The 12337-nt window shown below is 40.7% G+C and overlaps 1 protein-coding gene across 6 annotated transcripts in view; it reads right to left on the bottom strand.

The window, feature by feature from the left end:
- LOC131676014 (uncharacterized) overlaps window positions 1-12337 on the bottom strand; it is a 59209-nt gene that overhangs the window by 2105 nt on the left and 44767 nt on the right. For 3 of the 6 annotated variants that reach the window (XM_058955149.1, XM_058955154.1, XM_058955141.1), the window contains 7 exons: window positions 11379-11758; window positions 10736-10936; window positions 10458-10577; window positions 10164-10373; window positions 3524-3632; window positions 3198-3457; window positions 2984-3046 (listed from right to left, as the gene is read on the bottom strand). In XM_058955149.1, the coding sequence (XP_058811132.1) occupies window positions 2984-3046; window positions 3198-3457; window positions 3524-3632; window positions 10164-10373; window positions 10458-10577; window positions 10736-10936; window positions 11379-11715 (1300 nt within the window). In that variant the 5' untranslated portion in view covers window positions 11716-11758. The remainder of the gene's footprint in view (window positions 1-2983; window positions 3047-3197; window positions 3458-3523; window positions 3633-10163; window positions 10374-10457; window positions 10578-10735; window positions 10937-11378; window positions 11759-12337) is intronic. The other 3 variants (XM_058955160.1, XM_058955167.1, XM_058955174.1) reach the window with 3 other exon arrangements.

Here is a 12337-nt window from a genome sequence, read left to right as displayed (position 1 = left end):
TACGGATATCTTCTAAGTATCACAAGCACTCAAGATAGTTCATGAATCATGTACTACGAATCATGCACCAGTTCTCGATTCCACAAAAAATATTTTATGATTTCGTGAACTATTTCACGAGCACGAATGGCCAGTCGGGAAAATTATACTAGGAATCATGATCCAGTTCACGAACACGTGAACGATAGTTTATGTTTTTGTGAACTAATTCACGACCACACATGGCTAGGTGTGACTATTATTCTAGGAATCGTGAATCAGTTCACGTTTCCATAAATAAGGTTTCATGATTTTGTGAACTTTTTTACGAGCACGAATGGTCAGTTGCTAGGAATCATGAATCAGTTCACGTATACATTAATAATATTTTTCGTTTTTGTGACCTATTGTTCGAATGGTAAGTCGTGACTCTTATACTAGGAATCATGAACTAGTTCTCGAATACATGAAAATGATTTCATGGTTTTGTGAACTATTTCATGAGTATGAATGGTGCGTTGTGATTAATTCGATAGAAATCATGAATCAGTTCACGTATACATGAATAACATTTTATGATTTGGTGAACTAATTCACGGGCACGGATGTTGAATCGGGACTAATATATTAGGAAGAATGAACTAGTTCACGATGATTGAATAGTTTTGAATAATATACCGGGTTTCGTGAAATAGTTCAGGAGAAAATGATTTGATTTTGAGAACTACTTCACAGCCACGAGAACAAGATCATGTCCAAGATGTAACAAATCATGAATCAGTTCACGTCGTATAGTCGGACTGTGAATAATGTTCTAAAAGCTATGTATAAAATCACAATTCAACCTTCAACTTACAATTATTACGGCCATGCCCTCCATTGACCAATCTAGACCCAGTCATTTTGCTGGGTTAACTGTCGAAAATGCTACCCCATGTGGCTAAATGCATTTTCAAAGAAGACCAATAGTGTCAAACGACGACATGTTTATATGATCGTAGAAAATCAATTAAAAATCATTCTGAAGTTTTAAGGTGGAACATATATATTGTTATGTTTAAAAAGATGAGGTTAGATTTGTTTTTAAAAATAAATATTTTATTCTTCATATAATGACCCAATTGGATGCAGCTGGCGAATCGTTTTTCTACCTAAAAATTAAAGAAAAAAGCGCACAACAGTGTGGCATTAAAGATAAACCAGGTCCTACTTCGATACACGAATAGTCTAGCATGTTGGATCAGTCTACAAGGAATCTCCGGCATATATGGAAAAACACAGAACCTTAATTTGGGAATAATTCATCATCAGCGTGGCCGAATTCGTGTGTTTCGAATAATGACCGCAACTTTTTTCAGATTTTCAAGTTGTATGATATTGGACTGGCAGTTTTCTTTTTTTTTGTAATTTCACCGTATTCGCTCTTCTTTGATACAGGCAGCGAGTTCGGAATCTGTAGTCAGCGACCTCTTCCAGATTAACTGATGAAAATAAATTTAGCTAATCTCTGTTCTGACGTTCGCAGTACATGTCCAACTGTAGTCGGCCGTATTTTTTCAGTCTTTAGATGTTAGCACATTTGTTTACTTGGTATAGGTTGCGGTCTGTGCGCCTGCCTCATTCTTAATTGTGTTGTCGAGTATTGAGCACAAAAATTCTCCGACACACAGAATTTTATTTATGCATCGATAGCATACTTTTCTATCTGCCTCTCGTTTCTTCTGCTGTAAATTTTATGCATTGGACATATTCGGTCTATCCACTCATTAAATGCCTACTAGAAGTATATGCATGAAAATACATAAAAATCACAGCAGAAGAAACAAGGGACGGAAATAGAAAGTATGCTAACTATGCATATTTTTGTTTCTCAGTGTATCCAACACCAAGCACTCGATAATCTATTTCCTTCAACGAACACGCCTCATGGCCATACAGAGTAATAGTGGTATCAGTGATTTAAATATAGGAAGTATAATGCGCGTCCATAAGCTACAGGACATTCGCAGCCGCTACAAGTCCTTTTACCTTGCTTTTAACATCGTTATAACATATCTCTAGTGTTCCAGGATACATGACCTCGACAACCTCGTACGTGATTTCATAGTCGTGTATGCTGCATATAATCGCAAGTCAGTCCCCTGTAGATATGGAATCACATAGACCATGGGACTGACTTGTGATTATGGGCAGTATAGTAGATGCAAAAGTAGTATACAACTGTATACAGTTTTTTCCTTTTTTATTTCGACTATGTTAGTCACATTTTCTTATATACATTTTATCGACATTCAATTAGCTAGAGATTACTGGGTAGGGAAAGTTATGAAACTTAGAGCCGTAGTACTCAAGTGAGAGCAAGGATGTGAAGTAAACAGATCGGTGATTCGTAGTTATTTTGCCTAAGCTCGACCCTCATTAACAGAAGACAAAGATTAAGCCTGTACGATATTAAGCCTGTTCTAATGACCCTGCCACTTCTAGTTTTGTCGGTTGTCACGGTAAAGATAGACACGTCTACCTTTATCAGGACACATGTTAGTGAACTCGGGTGATTCTTAGTTATTCTGCCTAAGCTCGACCCTCATTAACAGAAGACAAAGCCCGTACGATATTAAGCCTGTTCTAATGACCCTGCCACTTCTAGTTTTTCGATCTGTTTACTTCAAATCCTTGCTCTCACTTGAATACTATGGCTCTAAGTTTCATAACTTTCCCTACCCAGTAATCTCCAGCTCATTGAATGTATATATTGAGTATATCAAAAACCACAGAAGAAAATATTCATGATTCGCCAATTCTGTAATAATACGATGTCATATAAATAAATTTGAAAAGCCACGTGGAATAAAGTGAATGAATGGTTATGTTGTAATTGTATGTGCATTTGAAATATGACAACGATGCAAAAGGCGCACACTTGTGTGGAACACGGATTACAATTTTAATGTTACGTAAGGTGAATCAAGCGCTTGAATCGAACGCATTTGTCGAATGTTCTTACCAAAACGTCTTCTTCTTTTCCTAATTCTTTGTAGCCCATTAATTGGTGCTTCTGGAGATGTTCCTGTCAGTATTAAAAGTTAGTTTTTTGGAGTGATCTTGTTATACATCTGAATTGCATTTTAGGATCATGAACCTACTTTTGAATGATTTGTTGTTTTATAGCATGCAATTTTTAAACTACTTTACTATATAATTGAAAACATTAAACTTACCCACTGTTGTGTACCGAACAAATGTCTCTTTATTTTCCAGCATGGCGTCCACTGCTAGTTTCTCGCAATATTGCGCTGTTATTATAGCAATAGTTGGTTGTTTATTTGACGCTATCGTTGGCATTTGTTTGACGATTTTGATCTCCTTATCATCGTGATGGATACGGGTAAACGAGTTGTACTCCATTGATTTTATAAGGCCTCGTTCTTTCAGCAGCATCATAATTTGTAAAACCTCTTCTTCCTCCCAGCCATTATCTCTGTTTCAATGGAACCAATAGATAGAGTAAGTCAAGTGTAATCAGATCACAAAACAGTAAACATACTTTGCTAAATCCTCGGGAGTTATAGGGTTAGGATAAGCCTGTTCTATCATCTCCAGAATTTTCTCCGGCGTAAGGGGAATTACCTCGAACTGAGAATCCTCAAACGACACTGAAAAGCACGTGAAATTTATTATTCAGAAAAAAGAGAGTGCATGAAGTATTTATTGAAATATTATTGTGAAATTATAGTATGCATGCATATTAAAAAATTGAAACCAAATTTACCGCGCATTCAAATGAAAGATTTTTTTGCCAGGTGAACGTATCTTGTACCGTTAACAATGCCAATTTTTGAGAATTATTTTTGCTTCAAAACTCTCATATGAATCCTTGAAAAAGACTAGAAAATATAGTCTAAACGTTGGAGAGAACATCAAAGTCTGTTCTGCATAAATTTTAAGACTGATGACCGCATTTTAATAAGATCAAAACTCTCATATTTAAAAAGTTTAATTGGAAAGCAACTGAATAGTGTACGGAATCAAATCGCATCGCTATCAAATTGATGTAACTTTTTTCATTGGGTATTTTCTATTGGAATTTTGGGTGGAATTAGTTCAATGTGTATTGTTTACATTGTGTAAATTTCACAAACAGGTAGTCTTCTAAGTTTTGAGGAGGAATCCCAATAGTACAGTGAGACATGGCGAAAAAACTGCATTTTAACAAAACTTTTGTGGAATATGCAAAAAAATGTAAAGACTACACACGTACACAGTCGAAAACGCGCCGAATCGCGATAAACGGCAAAATACAGTGGGAAAATTACGTGCCCAGAAGCATTCCACTCAGCTGTTGACTCGAAACATTTTCATGGCATACACGTTCCCAGAATGCGTCGTTTTGCACTGTACAGGTCTCGAAAACGTATTTCACGGCTTGATCTGCACAGGAAGCCACTGCTGTCGCAGCTGAAAGGCGTCTGCTTTTAGCGTATCGGAAGCCTGTCAAGTGCGCGTGTTATGTCTCTCGTAAACATGCCGGATTTGTCGAAAAGGGCACTCGCGACAGTAAAAAGCGCAGTAGTCGACCCTTATCGAAGGCATTCAAGGGAAATCAGTTTACCGCCGAAACCAACACCGAGTATGTGAGCACTTCCTCGAAGAAGTTGAAAACTGCGAGTTACTAGGGCATTGAACTGGACCAGGGCAACAGTTACGTGATTTACAATTCCGGCTACAAAGCTTGAAGACTTTTTGATAGACTGATGGGCATACCACGTACTTTTAGTAACAACATCTACTGCAGTTTTCTCACTGTGCTTCAAACTATCGCAAAATCGGTTTTTGGAGTAATTCAGAAGAAGGCTGTGGACGAGAAAATGAAGCTGAATGCTGAAAGTGGCATTGAAGCAACGCACTTGAGCATTGCTGGAGGCAGTGCTGGAGTCACTCTGACTGACTCGGAAGTACTCTGACAAAGTTTTGGACTTCGTTGTTACATTTTCATTCTGTCAATCTTGCGCTAACTGGGCGTTGAAGAAAAGGATGGTGGAATACAACGATTGGCAGGACTCTTCAAAATGTAATGTAGGTGGACACTAAGAAGGTAGGCGGACGCGGGTAAGCTAACGGGCAAGTTGATAGCGGATTTAATGACCTACTATGAACCGGCGATCAGAAGGCGCCCAGACTCTGCATCGATTATGAAGGATGCTATATGGGCAACTTTTTCTCACAGGTGTTCAACTGACAAGGATCCGCAGCATTTTAGGTGTCCAGAAGGTGCCAACAGCTGGTGCAAGTATCGTGCGGCGGGGGCAAAAGGCGAACTGGCTTCATTCAAACACGATCATCTTCATCAAAAGAACGTTCAAGATGCCATCAAACCTGTGTACGAGGCTCTTGCCGCAGATGATTTGCTACAGCGGGGCACTGGAGAAAATACACAGAATTGTAATGAATGTTTCAATGGGAGTGTGTTGAGACTCGCTCCGAAACATTTGTATTCTGCTTCTCAAACCATGGAAAGTGTCACTTGTATAGCCGCAAACTTGTTCAATGAAGGAAGTTCGTCATTGCTGAAGACTATGAGCGCGCTGGGAATTGCTGTTGGGTCTGATGTAGCCGATTTCGCCCGGACCTCTGACAATCAACGTCTGCAAGCTGCCGAACGCAGGGTGTCCGGGTACGCAAGGACGGCTTATCTGTGGAAGAAAACTCGAGCTATTTTTTGGTCAAAATTGCTAAACTCACATTTTAGTCTGCAATGCAATCGCCATTTTTTTATTTTGATACTTGTTAAATCAAATTCGTGTTTATAAATCACGAATCTTTTTTTCTCGATTTTGGTTGAATCACCAATTTATTTTTAGTGGGGTTCAGCCATTTCTCGTCAATTTCGAAAAACAGACCGCAGATTCGTAAACAGTGATTTCTAAAACCTAAAATTTCATGTACTTGTTACGAAATGTTGATATTCTATTACGAAGAATATTCTCAAACACGTTTATCTCAAAACATGATTTCATTTCATTTTTCATTTCATATTCATCCAAATCAATGCATAATAATTACAAATGACTCTTTCCACACAGTTCACGTATGTTAGTAAATAGAACTAAATTTCTCTAGTCCATTGAGAAGAGATTTCCCGTAGCAAATTGTAAAAATCTTTAGTAAACAAAACCTTCTATCACAGACCTACCAGACATGACACTGAGAAATTTGTATTCCGAAATGAATGAATTCAAGGAAAGGTCTTTACGGGCAACTGCATTATGTGAGGAAACATAGTTCATAACAATAACGACAATAACAATCGCGGTGGGCCCGGACCGAAGAAGCGACTGGTACGACGGCGAATGCGAGCAGTTAGTCGAAGAGAAGAATGCAGCATGGGCGAGAATGCTGCAACACCGCACGAGGGCGAACGAGGCGCGATATAAACAGGCACGGAACAGGCAGAACTCGGTTTTCCGGACCAAAAAGCGCCAGCAGGAAGACCGAGATCGCGAAGCGATGGAGCAGCTGTACCGCGCTAAAGACACACGGAAATTCTACAAGAAGTTGAACCGCTCGCGCAGGGGCCACGTACCACAGGCCGACATGTGCAGAGATACAAACGGGAATCTTCTCACGGACCAGTGTGAGGTGATCCAGAGGTGGCGGCAGCACTACGAAGACCACCTGAACGGCGATGCAGCAGACGACGAGGATGGCACGGTAACGCACCTGGGAGCACGCGCGGAAGACATTACACTACCGGCTCCGGATCTCCAAGAAATCCAGGAGGAGATCAGCCGGCTCAAAAATAATAAAGCCGCTGGGGTTGACCAAATACCAAGCGAGCTACTAAAACACGGTGGCGAGCCACTGGCTAAAACGCTGCACTGGGTGATTACCAAGATTTGGGAGGAGGAGATTTTACCGGAGGAGTGGATGGAAGGTGTCGTGTGTCCTATCTACAAAAAGGGCGACAAGCTGGATTGCTGTAATTACCGAGCAATCACCCTGCTGAACGCCGCCTACAAGGTACTCTCCCAAATACTATGCCGTCGATTATCACCAATTGCAAGAGAGTTCGTGGGGCAGTACCAGGCGGGTTTCATGAGCGAACGATCTACCACGGACCAGGTGTTCGCTCTTCGTCAAGTACTGTAGAAATGCCGCGAGTACAATGTGCCCACACATCATTTGTTCATCGACTTCAAAGCCGCATACGATACTATCGATCGAGATCAGCTATGGCAGATTATGCACGAGTACGGATTCCCGGACAAACTGACGCGATTAGTGAAGGCGACGATGGATCGGGTGATGTGCGTAGTACATGTCTCAGGGACGCTCTCGAGTCCCTTCGAATCACGCAGAGGGTTACGGCAAGGTGATGGTCTCTCGTGTCTGTTATTCAACATCGCGCTGGAAGGTGTAATAAGAAGAGCAGGGATCGACACGAGTGGTACGATTTTCACAAAGTCCGTTCAGCTACTTGGCTTCGCCGATGACGTTGATATTATTGCACGAAACTTTGAGAAGATGGAGGAAGCCTACATCAGACTGAAAAGAGAAGCCAAGCGCGTCGGACTTGCCATCAACACGTCGAAGACAAAGTACATGATAGGAAGAGGTTCACGAGAAGAGAATGAGAACCGCCCGCTTCGAGTTTGCATCGGTGGCGACGAAATCGAGGTGGTTGAAGAGTTCGTGTACTTGGGCTTACTGATGACCGCCGACAATGATACCAGCAGAGAGATTCGTAGACGCATCGTGGCAGGAAATCGTGCTTACTTTGGCCTCCGCAAGACACTTCGGTCGAACAGAGTTCGCCGTCGTACGAAGTTGACCATCTACAAGACGCTGATTAGACCGGTAGTTCTCTACGGGCACGAGACCTGGACCATGCTCGTGGAGGACCAACGCGCACTTGGTGTCTTCGAACGGAAAGTGCTGCGTACCATCTACGGTGGAGTGCAGATGGAAGACGGCACATGGAGACGGCGAATGAACCATGAGTTGCATCAGCTGTTGGGGGAGCCGCCCATCTGTCATACCGCGAAAATCGGACGACTACGGCGCGTAGCCAGAATGTCGGACAATAGCCCGGTGAAAACGGTTCTCAATTGCAATCCGACCGGTACAAGAAGACGTGGCGCACAGCGAGCACGATGGATCGACCAGGTGGAAGACGATTTGCAGACCCTTCGCAGACTGCGTGGCTGGCGACGCGCGGCCATGGACCGAGTGGAATGGAGGAATCGTTTGTATACGGCACAGGCCACTTCGGCCTTAATCTGTTAATAAATAAATAAACAAACGCGGACGCTTAATGGTGTGTTATAAGGTATTTTTTGTCAATCATGTCATACAGCTGTGTGCCTCTTGCGGTGAGCACAAAACGTTATGCGAATAGTAATCTAAGGCCGTTAAGTTTTTGCAACACATTGGTGATCATGTGTCTTGTCTGGTAGGTCTGTGTTTCTATAGAAAACGCAAATTGGGAAACCCGATTTTTTTTGTGAAGTTTACTGAAGTTAGGATAAGACGACATTGATAATTTCCTAACCATCTGGACCTCGTACCAATGTCTTCTTAACAGTCACCTGGTGCTCACAGATAATTTCGTTAAGTTGTTCGCAATGCAACGATTAAAATCTGTGTTAAATTGATGAATAGGTAGGTTATCAGTAATCTGCATCCTTCTGTATCCAACGAAAAACGAAATATAATAATGAGATATTCCGCAGAATCGACTTTGCTTCTTTCCATAAATGTTAGGCTAATCATTCCTTGCCGCTCGGTTTCCGGTAGCAAAATAGAGACAACAAACTTAAATTACCTACTGGTATGTAATGGAATCCAAGCGCGAAGATGGGTTACGGCTTTCCTAAATGCAAAGGTTTAGAATTCTGTTCCTAATCATGTTTTTCCGATCATGTTATTGTTCATCATTCTCATTTTGTATGCTATCGGTCGTGTCGCCACACAAAATAGTGCTCAAAGAAAAGTCCCGCATTTCAGCATTGGGTTTGATCCTCATAGTAGACGGCAAATAAAGTACGATTTACACGATACGCCAGGCTTCCGTCACCGGTACAATACATCAACGAAACATCACAATTAGTTACATGCAATTAAATGAAGGCATTCACACACAACATAAACGGCACGCAACCTTTTGACACAAGTATCGTGTGAATGAGCATACTAGAAACGCATTCAACTAATCCTGACGGAACAGTAACGTGACGATACTGTTCTATTGACGGAAGCTGATGTATCATCTGAATCAAGCTTCAAACAGGTCATATATGATACATTAGTGTTGCGACATCGTGCTTTGGATCGTGATGAACGTAGTGCACTAGTGTGATGTCGTAAAGTTGTCGGTCACGCATACGACAGGTTACCAATTGCCGTCAGTGTTATCTTTTACAGTTAGGTACATTAACCATTACCTAATCTATGCGAAATATTAAGCTAACTGGGTGGTTTAAGTTTAATGATTCAGATTGTGGATCATTAAAATTTAAAATTACTGTCAAATAAAAATATAAGAAATGTAAAACGTTAAATAGGACGTTTCCCAAGACTGTTGTTTGCCATACATTATTGCTTTATTCATTATTGTAAAAACTTAATTACAGAAATAAAGTGAAATAAAACTCATCTGCTTTCAACGTGTTTTTTACAACACAGTCATAGTTTTGGTTATCAACGAGCGAGATGTATTTATTTTCATATGTCTTTGATGTCTCACATTGGATCCCCTGTCCTGCAGAATTCAGAATTGCGATGTATCCGGTTCCTAACATCAAGTCTAATCTATTTCTGGGACTTAACAATCTATCGAAATACGGAGATGAACAAATAGATAGTGAGTTGACAAAGGGGCGTTTGGAGCATTGTAGATTTCAAGATTTGATAGAACGTGGAAAATTTGCATCTTGCATAATCCTAAAGACTGATTTTGATATTCTAGTAAGCACCTCACTCATTTTAGTAGGGCGTAACCGCGCACACAATTAACATGTAAAACAAACGGACGGACCACAAATGTGTTTAGTTTGATTTGTTATGGTGGATTTTCGGTGGTACAGGGTAGCACCGATTCCGTTAGGATATAACGCCAACATCACGCTTAACATTGGTTAAATTGTTGTTATACATTTCGAGCCAAAGAGTCTTCATCAAGACCTCACCAGTAATGTCACTCTGCTCTGCTACAGTAGGCCGTTGAATAGGAGAAGGGTGTATACTTGAGGAGTGTTTTGTATTATCGTCAGAACGACCACCACCGCCACCATCACCATTGTCATTAATACAAGAAACAGTTTTGCTACAACTTATGTCGCTCGAATAAAGCCGTTTGTTGCAATTTCCGTAGCAAAATATGACGTGACCGGGACGTGCTGCATATTTTTAGGTTTTAAAATTGAGCAAAAAGCTGATGATGATATGTGAATTATAGTAAATCAAGGAAAAATTAATCTTACGTGGACGGGAAGGTGGAGCGGATGTTTGTTCCAATATTCGAAGCTCTACTTCGACGGCCTGTATTTCATTATATCCTTTTTGAAGTTGTTTCATGATTTTCTTGATGAATCCAACGTAATCTGGAGACGAAAATAAATATTAATGTTCACGAACACTTCTTATGCTGATTGGCTCCTATCGTTGTGCTTCACGATCATTATTTTTGGAGCTAGCGCACTCTATCAGATGTACGAGTAGATGCACACCAAACTTCATGCAACATTATCCTTTAACGTACCTCGAGGAAACTCTTTTGGGCTAACTAGTTCACGAAAGAAATCCTGCGCTACGTGAGCCTGTATTTCGCCATCTTGAAGCCAATCTCGGAACCAGAAACGGATCTTTCGTGACTCTTGCGAGTGTTCACCAGTATTTGCGCTGACTAGGAATACGCGGAACTCAAGGCTGAGTTGTGGCGGGCTACGCTCCAATTTTTGATCTGGAAAAAATAAAGAATTTTTTATTTTCAACCCAGCGCCCAATGTGAAAATCATGAATAATGATACAAATATTTTCGGTATGGTTCCAATACATATCTTTATAACAGTTATGTAAATACAAAAAAGAGTTGTACACTAGGTTTGATTTACTATTTTCATACACAAGTTTTTATTAGGCCAATAAAATAATATCATTGAGTATGTTTGAGGTAAAGTAACTCAAAAAATTAGACGTCATGTAGGCGTACAAATAGTTTGCACAATTCGATGCTTAGAACAACACTTATTTCAGCATATTTTCAAGATTTTCTTAAACATAGTACGGTGCTCATGCATTTAAATTTATTAGAGTAGTGCGTAAAAAATATCAACCATACACAGACGGATATCACAATGACCCTGATTAGTGCCATAATATAATCCATTGAAATATCAGCTTACCTACGGTGGCATCTTTGTTGATAATGATCCCCCGATGGTCACCACCGGCTACGTGTGTTCGTTCGCCGACCTGCTGCACTAACTTACGTTCAATGAGCAGTACTGTGGAGTTGGCTGTCTTTCCTCGCGGTGTCATCACTACTTGTTCGTCCTCGGGCGGTACCGATGGACTACTGGCGGCAAACTGTCCTGTGTGAATGCTTTTAGCCCCGTTCCCGATGGGTTCGTTGTTGTTGTGATATATGTGTCCACTGCCAGCCCCATTCAACGTGGGTGATTTGTGAGGCTTCGGTGGAGGGGGTGGTGGCATACTCCTTGCTGGCACTGGTGATTCCATCGCTGCGAACGCGGGGGAGGGGGAAGATGTTTTATCTATATATCTGTAAAAAAGTAGCGAAGGAAATAGGAAGGGATATTAAAAATGAATTTCACGGTTAGTTTTGGAGTAACGGATGCTTGTCACGAAGGTCTGCAGCAGTAAAACTTGTTCTACTGCTTAACAATCTGGGACTAAGCTTGTTTACATCCATAAAGGAAGGTATAGACGTATTTTCATGAGACGTTATTCTTGTGAGTGAAGAAAATCGATGTCTTACTAAAGTTTTGTGATACAACGAAAAATTGTCTTCTCTAACCTATAAAATATTTTACGATGCAAAAGACCTCCAACCCGCTAGAAAGGTTAATTGAGCACGAATCTTACTACATGCTTTTATGCATTGTAGAGCAGACCATGAGCTTACGAGACACACAATACAACCGCATCGAAATTTCTAAATATAAATTTTGTGTCTATTCTTTGAACAGTGCTTTATAAGAACATCGTTCAATCCAATAGGTGAGTATAGCCTAAAAGTGGTACAAATAGGCCACCTCAAATTCACACGATGATAGCTAACAAAATGTTTACCCAATTTGATAACTATTAATAGTAGGTACAAGCTACGGATCATCGTAAA

This window comes from Topomyia yanbarensis, chromosome 1 (assembly GCF_030247195.1).
Source record: "Topomyia yanbarensis strain Yona2022 chromosome 1, ASM3024719v1, whole genome shotgun sequence".
Lineage (NCBI taxonomy): Eukaryota > Metazoa > Arthropoda > Insecta > Diptera > Culicidae > Topomyia > Topomyia yanbarensis.
The sequence above is the reverse complement of the archived record's forward strand: the minus strand, read 5'-3'. Positions and strand labels throughout refer to the sequence as shown.